The 23,008-nt window shown below is 36.7% G+C and overlaps 1 protein-coding gene across 10 annotated transcripts in view; it reads left to right on the forward strand.

Moving 5' to 3' along the window:
• Window positions 1–23,008, forward strand: part of Tei (irregular chiasm C-roughest protein teiresias) — a 328,890-nt gene that overhangs the window by 97,008 nt on the left and 208,874 nt on the right. For all 10 annotated transcript variants that reach the window (XM_083050429.1, XM_083050438.1, XM_083050437.1 and 7 more), the window contains one exon: window positions 10,509–10,550. In XM_083050429.1, coding sequence (XP_082906555.1) covers window positions 10,509–10,550 — 42 coding nt within the window. The remainder of the gene's footprint in view (window positions 1–10,508; window positions 10,551–23,008) is intronic.

Raw genomic sequence — 23,008 nt, forward strand, 5'->3', positions numbered from 1 at the left:
CCATCTCCCCTGGAGGTTTCGTTAATATCAGTTTCACCGTTCGCTTGCGTAACGAGCCAATTCCCTGCCAATGACTTGGGAAGACCCTCCCCTTCCGCTACTTTGCCAAGACATATTCGTTGCTCTAAGCCGCCTGTGATTAACCCTTCTGGCGTTCCTAAGTGACTGCTTCGCTTGGTTTCAGCCGGTTTGTGTCAATTCAACGACGGTAATCGCTGCATATCGACCAGGATGTTTTCATAGTAACGTGAACCAGCTCGAGCCCTCTTCGTTTGAGTTTACGTAACGCCATAGCACACTCGATATAAGAGACGCGTAATATATATTATGATAAAATCATTTAGAAAAAGGGTATTATATTTCAAGACCTCCTGCATATTTAAACAATTTAAATATTCCGTAGGATAATAGACATTTCTGCTTTTCTTCTACGGCTTTCGGAAACACCGTTCTGATAACAGTCGGGGAAAATGCGGTATTTCTAAGATTATTCGACGCTAAGTGCCGACCGTAATACTAATATGGTTTCAGCGTAAAACAACTAACCTCCCCCAGGATTGGATAAATCAAGAATGCGACATAATCTTATTATAAAAACAGAGTTAAAATAAAGCGTAGTGTATGTAGTGTCATCCACTATAGAGATTATTTTCCAGGAAAACGTTAAATCTTGCTGCGCGCATGTGCGCGTCGACAGATTCAGTTTCACTTCAACGATTACAGCAGCGCGTTCGGAATTCTCCACGGGGAATGTTTATGAAGCCTCACGTTCCGGCATATTTATTAACGCCGTTATTCGCGCCTGATGTGCATCGTTTAAGCAGCGTTTCACTTTTTTATCATCGCTCATGCGCGCGTAATTCACGCAAGACCGTACAAATAATTACGATCGCAAATACGTTAATCGAACCGTGATTGTACGTTAATTCTTTATGTATGTTTCCATTTGATTCTTTTAGAAGGCGTTTTATATGTGCGTTTTTGTATTGTTTTTCTTCTTTCATTTGAAAAGATTTTTTTTTTAAATTATGAAGTATAAAGGGAGAAAAGTAAAGAATAATTGTCTTCTAAAGTTACAAACTTTCTTCCTCAAAGAGGAGAATCTCGTTATAAAAGTATTAATTCTCTCGGAAGCTATATTTCTGAGCTGATTTTATATCTGCGAAAGAGGGGAGAGAAACACACGGTAATCAAGCGATGAAAATTTATTTTCTAAATGTCATCATCTTTTCTAAACCCCGATTAACATCCCGTGTTTGTGTCCTCTTTTCTTCATCTACTTCTCTTTTTGAAATCTTCTCTTCGTGTGTTTCTTTATTATATATTCCTCGTGAAATTCATCTCATCTCATTTGGCGCTTGTTAGCAAATACACTGAATGTTTGATGCTTCTCTCCTCTATTCCTTCTAATACGTTTATTGACTTATAATTAACGTTTTCCCTCTACGATTTGCGAGTGATTTCACGTATGCTTTTCTGTCTTTCTTTCTAATACTTAATTTTACACAAGATGTGTTAGCGCTCTAGCCGAGTGAAAATAATTTTCTTTTTACGAACCGTGAATTTTAATACATATTTTTAATATAAATTGAAATCAATTTCCGTAAATTAAAAATTAATTATATATTATAAATAATATATTAAAATAAATTATAAATTTTTGACTTACTTTCTTGATATCATCTCGATTATACTTTGAAAAATTGAAGACATATCTTTTATTATTTAATGAATACATTGTTACATTATTATCATTTATTAAAGATATTTCGACTTTTTTGCGAGAAAAAAAGCACAGATATATATATTATATATGTACGTTATTATATATATTTTATGATGCGAATTAAGTTGAGTCAAAATACTACGAAGTATATGTTTTCTTTTTTATTATTTATTTATTATGTATTTATTATTTATTAATTATTTATTTCCTTATTTATTATGTTATTTGTTAAAATAGTTTCTCACAGATTTTAATAATTTTTAAAATATTCAATTCTCCAACAGTCGATACACAAGTATGTTAGAAACAACGGCTTCTATGAAATATGTAATATAATACTTGCACTGCAGTTTACAAACTACCAATATTTATTGAAAAACACGTATCCTAACGTCGACATATTTTCGCTGCGTTTGATACGATATGTCTTAAACATTTATTCAAATAGCACAACAAGCGTTACAAATATAATTTTGTTTTGCCATAAGACTATTTAATTTTATTAAGACTTTTCTCCAAAATTTTTTTCTCTAAATTGAAAATTTATTTTAAGATTATTATTATTATAAGTTTTATTATTATGACAAATTATAAAGTTATAATATATCATGAGAGTTATCTAATATCATTTTTCATTAAAAATCATAAAATGCAGTAAGTGCTGTACTTTAATTTTTATTTCTATATGGTAATATCTAAAAAAACTGGATAGGATATTCTTGTACGTAAGTTATATACATATATATGTATATATACACGATACTTCAAAAAATATTTAACATTCGCATTTTACAGCATATTATATTTTGTGTAGCAGTTTCGTCGTTCCGCACCGAAATGGCTGCATCGCGGTTAGGTAAAACGCATGCTGGAACGCACATCCCACTCTTCCTCCTCCATTTTCATCTATATTCCTTTTCGCTTTGCGTTTCCTATCTGCTTTTTACTCTTTATGCCGTTTATTCGGTTCTATTTCGCGTGTTAGCTGCCACACGCGTTTACCACTGTAACGTTCTCGTTCGCCAAGCCGATTTGGGAGAATCACCGTCATGCATATATATGTGTGTATGTGTATGCATGAGACGCGTCGCAGCAATTTCGAATGAATTTTCGTATTTTCAACGATATAGTTGGCGCTTCCCTATCGTCTACAAACGAGCGAGCGCGACTTGTATGTATGTACACGAAATTGGTGAGTCTCTCAGTGACACGAACTCGTTATTTTTCTACGCGGCTTGGCGCCCCCGCGATTTGTCTTCCATCGATTTCCACGGTGCGCCATTCAAAAGTCGATATTTCGCATGTCGATCGTACCGAACGAGCCAATTTTTCGCGCAGTGTATTTATCAAGTTTTATAAGTTTGCTAGTTATTAGATTGTACCCATTTGTATACACGGCGTGTGTGAAAATAATATACTATACATTTTCTATATATATTTTAATTAATTTTCTCTCTCGCGTTTTACAAGTTATACGAAAATTACTAATATTAAATTTTTTACAGAAATAGTTAGTCTACAATTATTCTATGAAAGTTAAACAAAACTTCGTAATAATTATATATAGTTTTTGATGCTTCTATATGTGGATAAAATTCATAATATATATTTTTTCGTAAAAATTCAATATTTATCTTATGACACATAGATATTATATCCATATTCTCTCATAGTTATTCGTTGCAAATTGCGCGCATATTAAACATAACGAATATTCCATTATTGGAATGAGATATTAATTTCTTTCTGAAGTGCGCTTTTGGTGCGTTTGTGTTCCCTTTGACAGTTACAGCTTCGCTCAGTTTTTATATAATGGATATTCCTCTCCAGTGAAACGGCAAATCCACGATATATTTTTTTTTGTTTTGCGTCGATCTGATGTCAAAGGCAGGATTTTCGTTTCGCGCGTTTTTTAACAAAACCTACAAACGCAAGCTTGTTAAAGATTTTGTATATAATATATCAAAATAATAAGTGAAAGTTGTAGATATAATAATTGGGACGCGTACAAACATTGTGCAGGTTTGTGCTTCAATCTATCTACGGAAAAAAAATATTGTTGGTTTGTATTCAATATAAAATGTGTATTGCTACGTACATATATTCTTTCCTACGTCTCTCTCATTCTATGTTATATGATTCTAGAAATATGCATATTCAGAGAAGATTTCAGAGAAAAATATATACGCAGAGAAATATATACGTGTCGCGCGTACATTTTGAAAACTATCCGTTTAATTTGGCAGTTCCGCTTTGTGCTTGCCTTTTTTTATGATGATTTTCGAAAACGGAAATTACTTCCAACGCATAGCACGCGAGAATTCGTCCGCTTTGTGAATTACATCAAAATGGAATTGAAGTCTCTCTCTCTCTCTCTCTTTCACGAATTCGCAAATGATCCCGGGACATTCCGGACTATCGAACGAATTTGCCGTAAAACGAATTAACTCGTAATTATATTGAAATATAACCTAACATGGTACAGCGAAAATTGTCCGTTTCACGTTATAAAATTACGTTTTAGTATGATACTAGAAGAGTATTCTTTTAAGGAAGCAGTTATGTAAAAAAATATATTTGTAATATATCGTAGAGATAATAATATATTTTATTATTTTTTAATTATTTATGAAACATTTTTTATGAATTTTTTTTTGTAACGGCATATCAATATTATCTTAAGGCTCCTGGGTGCTCACCGCGGCCATATTGGATTGTGACGTCAGACGCGAGAAAGCACACGCTGAAAATTCTTAGATGCCATTTTTTAATGAAAAGATATTTCGATTAAACAGCACTTCAGATGACTTTAGCACACTCTTAAAAACCCCCGAAAACTATCCTTTTCCCTTTATAATCAATCAACATCTGTAAAATGATCGAGATATCAGACTTTGACATGCGGAATGACTGCGCATGTGCAAAGACCAGACGGACTGGGCTTCATAATATTGCATTTTACAGCTGTTGATTGATTATAAAGGGGAAAGGATAGTTTTCGGGGTTTTTTAAGTTAATGTGCTAAAGCCATCTGAAGTGCTGTTTCATCGAAATATTTTTTTATTTCGAAATGGCATTTAAGAAATTTTAGCGTGTGTTTTCTCGCCTCTGACGTCACCATTTCGACATGGTCGGAAAGGAGCCAGGATAAGCCTTAAATAAGATGAAAACATTTTTTATATACTGAAAAAAATTGTTTAAAATTATCAAAATAGATTCTATATTAAAGAATGCAATAATTTTACAATAAAAGTTTTTTGAGTTACTTGTAAATATCTCAATATTAAAGTTCTCTGTGAATGCCATTGATTTGATTAAATTTTACTTTAGTTTAATATAAAGTCACGATATTTTATATAGATAGGTGAATGCACCAAGCCAATGTTTCAGCGTTTATATTTCTATAAAAAATTAGTTTTCCTGCTTTTCGGAATGGCCACTACGTATATACATATACATATGCGTACTCATCACTTTTCACAAATCATCCCTCGAATAATAACGATAAATCGAACGGTATGGCATGAGCGAAACGTGGTCGAACATCGCTGGCAGCGATCTCGTAAAACAAAACGCGAGTCTCTTTTTCCGGTATCGGCTCGCAAAGTACGGTCATCATACTTGGAAACGGCGTGTATCTATCGTCGCGCATATACGTGAAATATTTTGCGGCTTCAGAGGGGCGTTGAGGCACCATCCTGAGAATATCATTCGCCCTGGTCTTTCTCTCTCCCTCTCTCTCTTTCTCTATTTCGATCGTCCGTGAGGGTTGACGCCACCGGTTCGCGGGGTGTAAATGCGGGGTTTAAGTTGGGTGCGATCTCTTATCGGCGCTACGAGCAACGCGAGTCTACCCACGTTTCCCTTATCTTTCTCACTTCTCTCGTGGAACTTACAACCTTACTCATACATACATACGCACGATACATATTGTCGTTTGAATGTACCTACGTCGCGCTATATGTCGGTAGCAGCGAGCTTACCTCTATGGATGGCCGCCATCGACTGTCCTCGTCGTCGTCGTCGTCATCGTCGTCGTCGTCGTCGTCGTCGTCGTCGTCGTCGTCGTCGTTGCTCTCGCGATGAGGACGTTTTTCACCGTTTTTTCGCAGATCTCGCGTGATCCACGTGATCTTTTTCCACGGATATAACCGCCGCGTTTCTCTTCCTCGTTGTTACTTCCGCGATGATCGATCAGCGTTCACGTACGTACGTACGTTCTCGAATGAGTTCGAGGCTCAGCGATTGGTTCGAGCCCCGCGTCGTAAATCGCAGGAACGGCGATCGATTCATCATCGCCGGGTACGTTCTTTCGTTTCCGGTTCGGATTTACGGAAGCGAAACTTTGGGCTCTCGATTGTTTTAGGATCGATTGTACTAGCAGGTGCGCGATATGTGGAAAGAGTGAGTCGAATACGATCGGGGAGCGATATCTCTTTTCACGGACGTTGATTGTTTCGCGCTGTATATATACAAGGAGAGTAAATGACATATAAGAAGCAATTGAATGCCACCCTCAGAGGAAATCCTTATACTTTTATGAACGGTGCTTTTCTTTATCTTTATGAAAAAATAATTATTGTTATGCAAGAGCATAATTTTTCGTAATCGTTTGCAATATTATCTCATCACAATTAAAGTTTACTGCGATGCAATTCGCTTATTTTACACGTAACGTGCTGTTATAGTTATGGCGTTGTTTTCTAACACATTTTTTTTCTTTGATATATTTATATATTTTGCTATATATAATGTATTAATAGTCGGTACAATTTTAATTGCACTGCAGTAACAGTTAATTAAACATACAAGTAATGACGTTAATACAAATATTCGTATTATAAAATATTTGCAGTACACTTCCTGTAGTATTTATTATATTACTCTCCATAATGGTATTAGTTACGTTTATTCAGCTCTTCCTCAGCTAAAGATTGGCGATTAATTGGATAAAACTTTGAGCCTTCTCATGCAGCGCGTAATACAAGCCCCATTCCAATGTTCAGTAATCTCGTAATAACGAGGCATTGTAAATAAATAATGTTTAAGTTTAGACTCTGTTAATGTACTTATGTACTTACTTATCCTGTTTTGTCTCGAGAATAAACTTACTTTATATAACATAAATTTTCAATGAAATTTTTTTCAAGATACAAATACTAATACATATGTTGGTGCTTAACTGCTTATAGCGGATTTGATCATCATTATTAGAGCTTTTCTAAGAAAACGAGTCAACTTTTAACTCAAAGTACATTATAAAATTAAACTAACATTAAGAAAGTAAAACTTTTGTATTTTAATTCAAAATATTATTTCTCGAAACAACAATCGCCTCACTAAAAAAAATTAAAATTAAATGATTGCATTTCTCAAGATTGATAAGAGATGTATTGACTTTTTCGTAGAAAAGCAAAGATTTTCGTAGCAAAGCGACTGCAAAATGTATAAAGTTTCCGCTGTCTTTAAGATGACAATATCGTTCATTTCAAAAGTCACTTTATTAAAGCCAAATATTGCCCTTTTTCAAGTTTTCCGTTTCGAAGCAAAAGAAGCTTATCGATCAGAACCCGAGTGCAACACCGTGCATACTCGTCGAACTATCGTCCACTCTCTATAGCTATAGCTGCTTCGAAAAACTCAGTCAGCTGGACGAAGCCGAGTAGCGAAAGTTTCCTGAAACTCCGGTGGCGTGGCTGAAAACGGGCGAGATTGAAATACATTCGTTTTCTCTTTTCTCCTCTTTCTCACTTGCTCTTACTACCTTCGTTTTTCGCGCGAGGGATTCGTTGTCTTTATCCCGGTACGCTATGTCGGATTTGTAATTCGGCGACTCGAGCTGAGCTCTACCATTGATGTCGAGCTCAAAAGCAGATAAAGTTCGAATGTGGGCCGGTGGTTGTTTCTTTTTCCCAGGTTAATTTACACGGTTCAATTTTGATGATTACAAACGAGAATCATTCAAAGTAAGGAAAGCCATTGATTGCATAAAGCAAAAAAGTAATTTTAACTGGTAATTTTAAGCCTTTTTTAATCATAATGTTCCTTTTTTGAAAAAAGTTTGATCGCTGCGGTTCCTTTTTATTGCTATTGATAACATTTAAAAGAAAATGTACGGTACAATATATGATTAAATGAAATAAGAAATATCGAATATAGTAAATTTGAATAAAATTACCTTTTTTAAATAAACTAGAAAATAGCCGTGTAAATAGAGTGTTTTGCAGAAACAATTTTGTAGAACCAATCTTTGCTTTCGTTCATTGCATGTGATTATTTAGGATTATCCAGAGAGAAGCGTGTAAACATTTAATCCCAAGTGACTAAGGTGTACTAAAGCATTGGAAGGCTTCCTTTCACCAGTTATATTGCCAGAATGCACAACTCGAATATTAAAGCGGAGTACATTACTACATCCAGTTTAAATTAAAATTAATTGAATCGTATTATCAAACTTTGTTTCAACAGTTTCATTGCGAATATATTGCACAGATATTTGGATTTACAAAAGTCCATTCTCTGTTAGCAAATGTTATACCGTATTAGCGTGAATATATGATTATTATTTTAATTGATTGCTAAATTTATAGGAGTTTATACGTTACATATTGTGCATTTTGTTTAAAAAATTCCTTTTTTATATATAGCACATATACATGTATATTTAAATATAATTTAAAAATCCATGTTTTTTTGTAATTGAAAGAATCTTTTTCTCTTAAAATGAATAAAATTCTTATCGATTAATTTTGATATAGAATTTGATTATAAACGAGAAAATCAAAAGACTAATCTTTATTTAAAATTACTTTTCTATTTTAGTGACACATTCTTCAAATTAAAATATTTCTTTATTTACTAAATCATTTCTTGATCAAAGAGAACAGTTATATCAAATAAAGTTTAATTTTTTATGTAACAAGTTGTCTTGATTGTAACAAGTAAGTAGGTTTAAAAAAATTCAAATTGAAGTATACGATATAAAAAGTTACGCGTGGTGATCTTATATGTTGATAGGATTGCAAGTACTTTCATTCTTACACTCAATTTCTTCAAGTAAAGAACGGGAGGCGAACGCGTGCAGAATATTTTGTTTCTCTTTAAAAAGATTTGCATGAGGCATTTATAGGAATATACGCCTTTTGCGACTGATCCCTGAGGAATAAGGGGTCGTGTAAATCCGTAAATCAGCCTGCTACTCATCGCAATTCCCTTCGGCAACTTTTTTCACGAAGGAAAATTTTCGCTAAATTTTCAATGTTGAAGAGAAGGGATAGGCAGAAAAGTTATTATTATATGTTTCGTAAAATTAAAGAAAAAAATTTCTATTTACGAAAAATAATACAATTTAAATTTGGGATATCTTTAACAAAAGAAGGCTGCGCAAAATAAAACTGTTTTTTTCCAAGAAAAAATATTTATCAATTTTTTAAATTAATATATATTTTGTAGAATAACAAAAAAGACTGTTTCTCGTCATACTTTCATGCATTTTACATCACAATCTCAGTAGAAATTTCCTAAAATGATTAATTAGAGAAAGCATTGATAAATCGTTTATCTCGTTTACAAATTAATGTAGCAGTTAATTCGTTGATCTTTGTGTGGTAATTTTTGAATAATTCGTAAAATTAATTTAGTTAGGGGGCGTACGCAATCTAGGAAAGGACCGTGAGAATGCCACTGCATTCACGAGGGCCTCAAGGGCTGTACCTCGTAGAATTCGAAAGTTTAGATTGTACCTCCGCGCTGACCCCAACCAATTGGTTTAGTAGTTTCGGCCAGTAACAATGGCGGAAAATGTCGGAACTGCGATACACCGGTCACGGATGCGATTTTGCGGTGTCTCAAACACAAATATAGTTATTTTATTCATTTTAATTGAAAACATTGACATTAAAAAATACGCATTTTATAATTATTATCAAATTGCCTTTTGATCTGAACATGAATAAATTTATAGCTTTTTTCCTGCGATTAATTGATATCATTTTGAAGTAATTTTTTTCTTGATTTTTAAATAATTTATTTTATGTATTTATTTGTTTATATTTAAATAATTTATATTTCAATAATATATATATCTATAGTAAATATCAATATACAATATTTTATTTTAATTACTTTAAAATTCATTATACAGAATATTTTATAAATATATCATAAAACAATGAAGTAATTTGAAATAATGTTACAGTAAATTGATATCAAAATCAATATTTCTCATTTAGAACATGGAGGTTTCAACGATCGCAAGTTAAATTTCGCAGTAAAAAAATATGCATTTATATATTCTAAATAATAAGGCATGAAAGAACAAGTTATTTGTGTTACTGTATTTCAATATGCGCGCGTGCAAATTGTACCATAAAAAAATTAATATTTTGTCGGACTACGGAATTTTGATAGTGCGAACATTTACAAAGTAAAACCGCAGTACATACTATGTAGGTATACTGCTGGCTAACCAAAATGTTTTGCCTTGGCGTAAATAAATTTATTTTTCGACGTTTCACTGAACTGTTTTGCAATATCTTATTTCTTAATGCAAACGAGATTAATTCGTATATTTGTAAAAAATTTGATGGATAACCGTAATTGTATTTTTGCAATTGGCAATATCAATTATATTATATTCAAAAGTTAATGTATTAAATTTTATTATATATTATTTCTTTCCCCTTTGCCATTTTTGTCAAAGATGTATATTGGGATATTTTTTTTACGCTTAATGCATTATATAAAATCAATTTAAAACGATTCTTTTCTTCTTTTGTTGCAGGTTTAAGACAACGGCCTGGACCCACGGATTCTCCGAGAGGAGGTGAGTGTGTTTCATTAAAAAAATGATTATAATAAAAGCGAGAGTATTCACATTTGAAGAGAATTATCACTCGCGTTTTACATTATCGACGCAATAATATTTTGAGCGTAATAAATTTCGTTGACTGGGGAAATCTTGAACAGAATTTCAAAAATTCCACTTTTAGAGCGCGGATAATGATAATATAATATTTTGTATTATTATTCTGTTGATATATGCCAAGAATGTTTATATTCGATTATTTGCGTTCTATGGTTATGTTTATGTTGCAATATTAATTACATTTATTATCACTGTATTAACGTAAAATAATATTATCGTAATTATTATCATAATGTTTATTATTCATCACGATTGCCACGGCATCGATTCCGAGCGTGTACACGCGCGATTTACACTGCGCGCGAATCGTGTTACATCGAACGTATGTATGTAATCCGGCATGCGATAAAGAATGCAGATATACCGAAATCGATTTGGCGGCCTTTATAGAGATAAAATTTAATTCGGAAGTACGCGTTCGAACTACATGCAAGTGCTAATACCCTTGACCGCTTGTGCTACATTTCCGGTGCCGCTCATTAGCGTAATTGGCGTAAGCCTCTCGATTAACGAACACCAGGTTCCGCAAGTCCAGGTGGACGCGGGACAAACGGATGGTTCATTCGATATATTCGTATCATTAACCGACGCGAATCGTACTAAAATAAAGACATTAAAGCGCGCGATTATGGTATATATCGTTTAATTTAGCATGCGCTTTTGTTACTTGGTTCGCTCCACCGCTGTGTATGCATTGTATGCATTTTCGATCGGGCGCAGGCGAGAATTCGCGGCGCATTTGGCAATCGGGGATGGCGGTTGTACAAATTGCACACACTGAGATTACGATATGGCCGCGGTATTTGGTGTTATTCGTCCGCCGTAATTCCACATGAGCCCTAAAAACTGTTCGACTGTGCTGATCGCGCGCGCACTCTGCTCAACGTGAAATGGCGCGTCCGACGAGAAAATGTTACAGATTTCGTGACAAGCCCCTGTGAGTGCTTTATCGGTACATTACGCCCGTACAAACGGCTGTTCGCGTTTTACGGTCGGTCAGGGCTTCATAGAAGAAAATTGAAGCGTTAGCGGCTTTTCGCATGCTCGTTCGCAGCCCAGTTTGGAACCTGCTATCTTTTCCCGTCGCTAAAACGCACCAATTTTTCGACTTTCGACCACGTTCAACCGCTAAAAAATACACGACCGCGGCGGCGCACGAATTATTTCCGTTGGCTTTTAGTTTTTATTCGAGCTTGTGACATTATTCTTTCAAAAAAACAAAAAAAAAAAAAAATTTTGTCGAATTTTGTCTGTACCGCGTGTAAACACATGTCCTATCCAATCCTAATTCGGATTGCTATATTAATCGAGTTGTCGATTTTTTTTCTATTTTTTAGGATTGCGGAATAATATGCATAAAATACATTTAAAAAATCTAACTTTCTGATGTTTTATAAATACTTAATCTTTACAAACACATTTTAACTTAAACATATATATATAAATAAACTTTAAATAAATATTAAATAAATATTCTTTAAATATTTTTTAATAAAGTCTTTCGATTTGTCAAATTTCATGCTAATCACACAATCGCTCAAAGTGTGTTTAACTTAAATATTATCTAACAAGATGCTATTGCTTTCGTTAATTAGTACTTTATTCATACTTGACACTCTTGAATTTTTTAATATATAATTGCATATTCGAAGGCTTGTTTTGACAGTAAATAAAAAATAGTCGGAATTTTATTATGAAAATGATTGCGATAGAAATTTTTTCTTGCCGCATTTATATAACGTTTCGCATACGGTAATGTGCAGCACGTGACTTTATTCAAATTGAATCGTTTGTACCGATTCGTGGTCGTCGCCATCGATCGCGCCCCGATAACTCTATTCTGCCGATTTCTTGAGTCGGAATTCGCGCTTTACTGAAAATTCGCTATTTATCCGACGCATGCGGAACCATAAGGACGTTTCTCGTAGCGACTCGTTAGAAAGTAATATATTCCGTTAGCAGCATAGGCACGGGCGGAATACCGACGAGAGAAAAGAGAGAGCGAGGTGTCCTTTTTACGCCAACGGCCCGTACGGATGTCCTCATCAAAGGAAACATACCGTATCCTTCCCCGCTGCCGTTCAAGAGTAAATCGCTCGTCGCTCTTTCTTTTGTTCTCTTTCTCTTTTCCCCAGAGAATTGAATTGCGTCCGTTTCTCTTGCAATGGCATCGCTGAATTTTTAGTTCGTTTCTGCAGCGTCTCGCACTGTAGCACGTTCGTTCGCGCGATCGCGACGTTACTTCGCGAACTAGACGAACCTTCACAATCGGGATTCGGGATTGGCCTAATTGAACATTCAATACTCCATACAGTGCGCAAAAAAAGTATGTCTAAAAAATATTAATCTCTTACAACAATTGAGGAAGGAAATTATAATATATTATAATTAAAATAAATTGTAAAAAAATGTACACATTAAAAGTCTATTAATATCTGTACAAGAGTTTATCGCAAAAGTATTACAAACGCAATTATTTGAAACGATAATGATTGAAATTTTAACAAATATTGCAATTTTTTTGCAATTAATTAAAAGTGCCTAAATATGAATTGCACATTGACTTTAAATCAGTCTGGCTTTTAGCAGAGTGTATAAAGTAATTATTAAATACTATTAAACTCATGACTCTCATGCTTGATTCATCCTTTGTGCCGCGGTCTTTATCTCAGTGTAACATAGCTTTATTCAAATTCGCGATAAGCCGGTGTGCCCGCGTTGGGTGGGCGAATTAATCGAACGTCAAAAGCGGCGATAAATCCCGTTGTACGCGCGGCCGATTCATCCTCTGGCAGATGGCTTAATTTGAACGGCGGCGCACGGAAGAGTCTTCCGTAATTACCGTCACAATCGAGGTTTTGTTTCGTATCCGCGATAGGGATCGCGTGGCACGATACGCTCTGATGCGACTTGGTCTGTCTCTTTCTACTCGCGTCGTAATTAAGGCCGAATGATATTCGCCGTTTTGCGAGAGTTTAAATTTTAGATTATTCTGTCGCGAGCGAAACAACAATGCGCCGGAAACAACTCGATTATTTTTCGTCGCCCTCTCATCCGCGTTTCTCTCACTACCGACTAGGCGTTCTGATTATATTCGAGGATGCGAGGCGTGAGTTCTCTAAATTTTTCCCGGTTCCCTTTCATGCAATTTACATGTCATTAAAAACTTAAACGCGCTTTTAGCTCGTGTCATTTCGTTGTATCATACCAATATAATTGTTTTCACTTATACGTGTGGCTTGTCGAAAACATTTGCTATATACAAGTAGTTATAATCTTCTCGGCTTATGTAAAATTTACATATTCATACAAATTATCCTAAACTTTTGATGTAAATTTCTCGATTGTCAAAGGAAGTTTAGGAAAATTTGTACAAATATGTAAATTTTATATAAGCTGTGATTATATATATGTATTTCAACTGTATATTATAAAGAATATTGCGCTCTTAGAAAATCGACGTGGCATTTCATTGCACCGTATAACGGTAACGCATTTCATCTAGTTCCGCCGTTTCGCGGAAAGCTTAAATCTTCACTAAAACATCAAACATCATTGCCCTAATAATGTTATTGAATTGCGCTCTATTCCTGCGAAGGATTCTCGACGACTCATTTCGTGTTCGCGCAGTTGTACGTACCTGGGAGGTTTCGAATCGCTCATTTTCGCGGTGGTAACGTTTGAATCTAACGCTCGTATCTAATTCTGTTTAACGGAATGACCGAAATACATAAACGACGGCGCCGCGTCAAGCCGCGCTTGCGGGAAAGTTTAAATTATCCTGTCCACCGGGAGGAAGCATCTCTCTCCTCCGCGGGGAAACGACTCGGATTGGTCGAGTCTGATTAGTTCGGCGGTCCCTCGCCTGTTTTATCCTCTGTCTCTTCACACCGCTCCCTCGTCCTCCTTTTCGGAGTTTGGTAACTACAGCGTATCTAGGAGAAAGACTGGCAATAGCGCAAGGTGTTGCTACGACTTTTCTTCCGAACGAATTAACCAGGAACTGCGAAAACTGTCGGAATTGCGAGAAGGTGCCGCATTCACTTCGGATTCTTTTTATACTTTGGTTTTCTTTCTCTTTCTCTTTTCTATTAAACAGAATACGAAGTTGTTGCCGTACGTAACGTTTCGTGTTTAATCAAACCCCCCGTGAGATCTTAATGTCGTGATGGTTTCGGAAGCCCGTATCAATTCACATAATGAACGCCCGGAAGGTGTAGAAACGGCTTTATGGATCTCGAATATCCCGAGAGACGCGGTGGGCTTGGTTTAATCAGCTGGCGGATATTCCTACGATATACACAGTAAATTCAGAATCTAGTCTTCAAAGTGGCGGACTATAATCTAAATGGAATTCCTTCAGGTCATCGAAAGTTCCTTAATGTGTATATCTGTGCGGTTCAAATAATCATCCGGAAACTTGTTTAACAAAAAGTTAATTATCGTGAGCATCGAGTTGCACAATTATGAAAAAAAATCAATTCGCTTATCATATAAATTCGATTATAATGAATATTATTTCAATCGTCGCGTCAATACCTAAGCGATAATTCGAACAAAAATTTGACACCTTTCTAGGTCAATCTTTTCCGAGATTAAGCACGATATACACGAATAAACGCAAACAACTGAAGGGTAATAATTACGTCGTTGCGGAATATGAAAATGTATAATGCGAAATGAGTGTCTAGGGAGTCGCCACCTGTGGCGACGACCTGGATCGGATCCTGGCGCGGTGGTAGCATCGTGTCGCTGCCATAAACTATCGCTTCCGGTAAATCACGTTCCATATCTCGCTGCGTTGATGTGTATCACATGAATTAATATTTATGGCATTACGTTGACCATGTCCTCCCTAGCGCGCGTTTGCTGCTGCGTTCTTCTGATGGGATGGGGGTGGAAGGTGGAGGAGGAGGCGCGTTAGGATTGACATGAGATTGCGTTTGTATCAAAATGTACGCTGGATGTCAGATGGTGCACGCACCCTCTTTCCCCCTTTTACAGCAGCGGGAGATCGACCGCTTCGAAATAGCGGCGTGGAAAAAATCGAGCCGAAATAAACGAGAACGGGAATGAAACGAATTCAACGAGCCGTGGGGTATACATCAATGAGTGGCCGCATGAGAGGACGCGAGAGGCGCGAGTTCCCTTTTTGTATGGATCGCCGCGGCAAATAGGATGCAGGATAAAAAACTGTCGGATTATCTTCAACGATTCATCATGTCCCGATCAGTCGCGCGACACAACAGATGTTCACGTAGGTGTACAAAATTTGGATTTCGCGTAATCGGTTTATTTTTTTTAATCGCCGAGTCAGATTTAACTTTTGTTTCATAGGACGTTGTTCAATTTTGATATCTGTGTTGTATCTCGATTTCTGACGTCGATATACGCATTGTGCGCTAATATTTTTAATAAGAAAAATTTTGTGTATTAAACTCAAACGTTATTATAATATTGTTAATATACTTAAAAACGTTTATTATTCCTTCGAATCAAAAACTTTCCCTAAGGGAAGACACATTAGAATGTAATATCCTGCAATTTTTGCACGATATAACTTCTCCTTCAAAGAGTTTATCCACACGTTTAAACACGTTTTAATATAGGAAATAGGCGCGCGCGCAAAGCTTTAGAGGCTTGGTAATCTTACTGCGTGTGAAGTACAAAGGGAAGTGTTGTACTAACGTAGCAAGGACGTTGTGGCGCTCGCAACGAGAGAGGTGCAGAAATTTACTTCGAGACAAGCGCGGAAGAACGCGCGACTATTATTATTCCCCTGTAGATCTCTGCAAAGTTCTGCGGCAAGGATCTGCTGAAGAGCGATAACGAGGAAAGCGCGAACTTGGTTCTCGCCAAGACGCATTCCACGCTAATTCGCTCGAGCAGCAAGTAGTGTCAGTACCAGATGTTAGACGGTACCATTCGGCCAAGCGTCTGCGTTTCGATCTCATAACGATGAAGTTTCTTCCAAAGTTCGCGAAAATGACAATGGCACTGATTAAAAATTTAAAAGGATTTTCGAAAAGTTACACAATGCATTGCAAAAGTGTTCGTTATTTCTCGAGACACTGATCTTTTCGGAGCTTACTTCGTAAGAATAGGATCTTTTTATAGAGACATCTCGGACTTGGATTTTAATTAAAATTAAACGGAATATCTCGAGTGAGAGAGAGAAAATAATATAATTATAATTTCAGCATTTCGCCGTGTTACTACTCGCATAAAAATAAATATTGATATTTCAGTTGGAAAATGTAGAATAAAAAGCGAGCCATTATTTGTATTTGAATAAATCTGAAGAAACAAGCAACGTCGTTGTATAGATTAATCATAACGATGTTACAATCTTTATGATGCTATTCTTATGGAAAAACAGATTACAAGTCACAAAAACAGTTACAGGGACCAGCTTAAGTTAGCTGCGCACTAAAGTGAAATTAATGCAGTTTCGTAGTTTTATTTGCGCTTTCTTTCGTTCGTTTCGCGATTTAATTATCTCTTGTTTCTGCTTCTTCCTGACAGACGTTTTAAATTAGGTTACGCGAATAAATCTCTCTTTTTTCTATTTTCACTTGACAGTTTCTCTTAAACAGTTTTATGGAGTATTCGATTGTCGGTAAAGCATTAATTGTCGTAGTTTTTTTTTGTGAAAAATTTATGATATGATTTTCAAAATGCTCGATGGTTAAAACTAAAGACGAGCGAACGGATTGAAAAGATTTAATAGTTTGCCTTTGGCCGCGTTCACGAAAGCGTAAGTCAGTCCTTCGCGCGTTCTTCTTTCCTCTCTCTCTCTCTCTCTCTCTCTCTTGGCGGAAGTACCGTCGATACCCGGCGGTAATGCAACTCGCGCTATTTAATACCGGACCCCCCCTAGCAAAGTATTTCCCCGGGACCGTAGGGGCGAAACTCAATTAACAAAGTGGCTCGTCATCGTCTCCGGCGTCGAAGCGAAATCCGTTTAATGCACTTTATCTTTGTTGCCGCAGCAATGGAAAGCACTTGAAATCCGTTTAATACACTTATCTTTGTTTCTACAGTTTACTGGGAGCGTTTTGCTTTCAACGTTTATTAAGTTACTGCGAAAGCGTGGCAAGACGTAGAGAGCGCGAATGCATCGGCGCATATATATATACAGAGAAGAACGTTTTCCGGATAATCTTGTCGACAGGGCGGGGGGACTACTGTGTCCATTCGCGTTACGTTTTCACGCATATAGTCTGCCATCCTTTCTCTCATCTCTTCTTGCTTCCAGTCGCGATATGATTAATCCCAAGAGTTGTCTTTACAAGACAAAATCGTTGGAAAGTGAAATAATATTACGCGATGATATATACATAAATGCAAGAGGCTTCATCTCAAGTATCTAATACAAACAGCATTTGTAGCTCGCTAAAGGCATCTTGATCTTAATTCGAACGTGGAATTATTTTGCTTTGCGCGAATCTATTTTTACCGCACAAGAACCATCGGTCGCCTCTATACATTTGCCGCATAAAAACTCACAAGATTTCTTCAAAGGGCGCAGACGAGAAGAAAAAGAGAGAGGGAGAGAAGACTCGAGCACCTATTGGGCTCTCGATGGATCGGGAAGAGCTTCTTTGTGCTATCGAGTGGATTCCTTCGTCACATTCGACAGGTGCGCGCACGCTTGAGGCTAAAAGTATACGGCTCGAAATTCCACTTCGACTTTCATCTCCAAGGCGCCTCGAGAAAGCCCAAAGCTCGTCGTCGGATCCCTCCCCTCGCGCCTTTTCCCTCCTCCATCGTCGCGATTAATTGCGTCGAGTAATGTCCGGATTCCGATGTACGGCATAATTCGTTGCGTCCCTCGTAAGCGATTCGTCGGCGAAATAGACGCGAGTCATCGGCAACGACAACGACTTGAAATTTGCAATTAGGGAGACGAAGCACCGACGCGACGGTAAAATCGTGTCCGGCCGGTCCGGACCGTGGGAAAACGGACACGGGCAGTCTAATGGAGACAATTTATTATTTTCAACTTCTTAACGAGAGAAGCTCGGTACAACTACGGGGAAGAGAGGGTCTCGTTTCTCGCGTTTTCTCCCAGGAAAGCTGTTATGGTGATGGATCGTGGACCGAGGAGCAGCAGCCGGGAACGGCTGGGGGGGTGGGTGCGCGGGGATGTGCAGCGAAATGAAATCGGCCGGAAACGGGCGGGGATAACGGAAGGAGGCGAAACTAGGCGAAGTCCGTCCCGTACATAGCGGGTTAACATGGGGGAGTGGTCCGGAACGATTATTTCACCGCATAATCCGGACGTTCCGGACGACTTCGTCGGGGAATCGCTCTCTTTCGTCAGCAACGACTGATAACTTCGACGCGTAAATGACATAAGCGACATGACGGCGCTTTTACGGTCTTCGTTCGCGCTCTTATGCATCCGAGAGTGCTCCAATTTCGCTCGTGCGCTCTCTCTGTATGTAAATGTTCTGTGAAATGTCTCCCGCTTATGATGGATACTCGTAACACAAACGACTGTTGTTGCGTGTTAAATGACGAGTATAAATTTACAAGAAGATTAGCGGCGCGTACACAATGTAACATATATACATTCTAAAGCGTGAAAAATAATAATCCTCCACTGAATGGAAAGGAATTATAAATTTGAAAATTTCGGGAAGCGATTCTCACACACAAATGTATGTAGTAACGTTTCTCTTCGATAAAGCGATGCACATATCAGGTGAATATCCACTCTGTTGATGCTTGTATCATTATCCGGAGCGTTCAAACAACGCAACCGCAGTCGTAGAGCTATGAACTCTACGGACGAATTGCGGACGAACCCCCCGGTCCGGCCTTTAATGCATCGCCAAGCGATGTTGTTTGTCAATGGCTACGGGACAAGAGAACTATACACGCGCGCGCCCAGGTATATACACGGATACATATGCGCGTTTACACGTGCCCCAGAGTTAGCGGGGATTGCGAGTTGCAATTTGCAACCGGAATTCGTAAGGTCTTGAATACGCGGGGTGTGTTGAGCTAATTGGCTGCGGGGGAGCGAACCGTGCCACTGGTTTACTAACCGTTACCAACGGCGTGGTGTTTTGTATTGTGTGCGCCGTGTGTGCGCGCGCCAAGTTTCCAACGTCGGTGATTTTAATTGCGCCCGAGAAATCGCCTCGCGATGCTCCGCACACGCAGCTCGCGCTTCAATTCGACTACGATTTCAAGCGCCTGCCTGCCGCAAAAAGAAGGGGAATTTTGTTTAACGAGGAAAAAGAAGAAACAAGAAACGGTATCTCGTTTTCTATCTGTAATTTTCTTCGATTCGTTATTACGCAATTCGAGGCTTTATTCATCAAACCGTTGTAATTTTGTGTATCGAAAAACATGGTTATTTACTCGTTCAACATACAGGGGAGGTGTGTTTACTATTATAATATTTATTGTTTCATTCTCGCGCATTTTATACAGTCGCATAATTATTATTATTATTATACCATATTCGTGATCGTGGTTATTATACGAATTGCGAGCGCGGTGCGGTCTAATATTTTGAACCAAATAATTTTCTTCGTACATGCTCACCTGTCATTGACATGCAACGTGCAGATCGGCGGATATCGAATCGTTAAACTTGGTTCGATCTTGCCGATGGCGTTGGGAAAACCAGTTCGAAGCGCGGACGGTATCATGTTGAACGATTTCAATTTCACTCTCGTTATCGATCTGCCAAACGAAACGAGACCAGGCGCGCGGCACAGTCGTGCATCACGCGGAATTAAAAGTTTATCGCCAGCTTTTGGAATACGTAATAACTCGACGCGCTGACTCGCGTCACGCGAGAAGTTATAATTCCGTATATATGTATAGGGATATATGAATCAAAGGAATATAGAGTGCAACAAGTTTGGGTTTTTTTTTTAACAAGCTGGAATCAGTTTTTTCCTCTAATGAAAAAAATGTCAAGACCGATAGTTTATGAGTTGTTTGTATATTTAAAAAAAAAAGCTTCAATGATAGAAGGAGGTAAAAAAAGAACTTTGTGATTTATAACTATATACGGGTAGAATTCAACAGAATTTTAAATTAAACTATTGTATTGTTTCAAAGGGATTATATTCAATCAAGCTTTTGATAAGGAAAAATGTATCGCGAATGAATTACAGAATTTATGAATAAAAAGTTTGGCAATAATTAGTAGTCTGGAATATATTCTGTTCATATTTTCATGTTGTTTTGCTCCGATATATATTCGAGGAATCATACGTTTGCAGTTATACATAATATATATATTGTTAAATATAATTATAGAAAACATATTTGCTAGAGATATCGTTATATTAGATAACAGATAATCTTAATGACTCCAATTATTTTGATAAATATCAAAGTAGAAGATATAACCAAGCTATTATCTAAACAACAAGGAATTATCATGCATATTAATCTGATACTAATCTATAAAGTTAAATAACAATCTTAATTGGGAAACTAGATGAATAATTTTATTTTATGGAGATCGAACGTAGCTTTTATATTACGTTATAAAATAGCGATTTCTTACGCCATCATTTATTGCTAAGTAGAGATACACTTCAGTTTGATGATCTTTTATGATTAAGTGTAAGTATTAGGCGTTCGTCGACGTTAAATATCCTGTTCGATCGATCCGGTATACTTTAGTAGAGAGACGGTCTGGGTTTTATTTCGATTTTTCGCTACACTTATCGATTAACGACTATCTCGAGAACGTCTGCGAGCTATTCAAGTCAATCTGCCGACGAGCGTACGGCGCAAACGTAGGGTGATGAGCAAGCAAAGAGGGAGAAAAAGACGAAACACGAAAGGGCCAAGAGGGTCGAGAGGTAAACGAGGACTTACCCCCTTATCCTGCGGCTAAAACTGAACGTGGGTGAAATTTCTGGTCTAAGGATGACAGCTGCGACACTTCGAGAACCAGAGAGTGCGATCGGAGGAGCTAGACCAGAAGGAGAGAGAAAGAGAAAAGAAAAAATTGTGAGAGAAAAAAGGTAATTGGTCTGGCAAGAGAGCGTTTCTCATCATCGCTTTCTTAGATAATTTCAGACGGACGTTTTAGCCAACGTCGTCGTCAGAATTTTCTCTCGCCTCTCTAGGTTCTTTCGTCGGAACACTTTTCGTCTCGCGGCGTCCTGTTGCTATGAGCTTATAAAAAAAATTCTCTTTCCTCTTTACACTCGACAACCATGTAATCTCTATTTGAACGACGCCCGAAATAGAGACGGGACTGCCGCGACAAATATATAACCGCGAAAGCGAAAATCACGCTGCTTGCGGAGGTACGAGACTCTCACCAACCTTATTAATTTCCTCCATAATTTCACGATTTGCGGTAAGAATCTTCGTTATATTACTATATTGTCGACGCGCGCTGAAATGTAATAGAATAAGCGCTGAAATGAGTTTGAGGCAGAAAGAACGTTCTTAATTTTAAATTTATGACCGCGAAGAAATATCGTGGTTACAATTCTATAATATGGTGACACGTGCTTCTTTACAATATTCGTGTTCTTTTCCAAATACGATTTTCACACGAGTCTTAATAATATTTCCACAAATGTGTTTTAGTTTATCGAATATTATATAGAATTTTCTATATATTTTAATTTTAATTATTTTAATTTATACATCCTTCTTAGCATTATTAAAATATTTTTTATATAAAAATCTATTGAAAAAAATTCAATATCTTTTATTGTATGTTCTTTAATTATTTAGTTTTTCTATGTTTATCACAAACTTTTCTTTTGATGCAGCTTTAAAAATACATATATAAAAATAATGAAATAGATATATGAAAGGTATAAATAGTAATTTAAATGAAAACGATTGTACTTTATTTAATTGTGTGGCCAGTATTGATATTGGCAACAATATATGTGCCAATACCAATAACAAATGCCAATGTGCAATAATAATTGTGCTTCATTCTGAAATTAAATAGCTCTGAATGCGATTGTTCTTGAAATAAGATCGTGAAATTGCGATTACATGCCATCAAGATGCGAAAATATTATTAATTGTTACCGCTTTACTTTTTCCTTTGCAATTGAATTAATGTTTTATCGAACGAGTCTTTTCAACTTCTGTCAGATGTTATGAAATCGCAATATTACTGTCGCAACATGTTGTGATAAATTAGAACCAGTGAAGCAGATTTTATGTCTCTACGCGAAACTTAATATTCTTTAAATTATTTTTATTAAGAAATGTAATAAAGTCATTGGGGTAATATATACATATAAAAAAATAATTATTATTAATTATTGCATATGATTATATTAATAATCATTTTCTATAGGATCGGACCATAATTATTTTATTTATTCTATTTTTTAAAG

The sequence above is a fragment of the Prenolepis imparis genome, unplaced genomic scaffold, assembly GCF_030444845.1.
Source record: "Prenolepis imparis isolate NDT839.2.m4 unplaced genomic scaffold, iyPreImpa1.0 SCAF_11, whole genome shotgun sequence".
Lineage (NCBI taxonomy): Eukaryota > Metazoa > Arthropoda > Insecta > Hymenoptera > Formicidae > Prenolepis > Prenolepis imparis.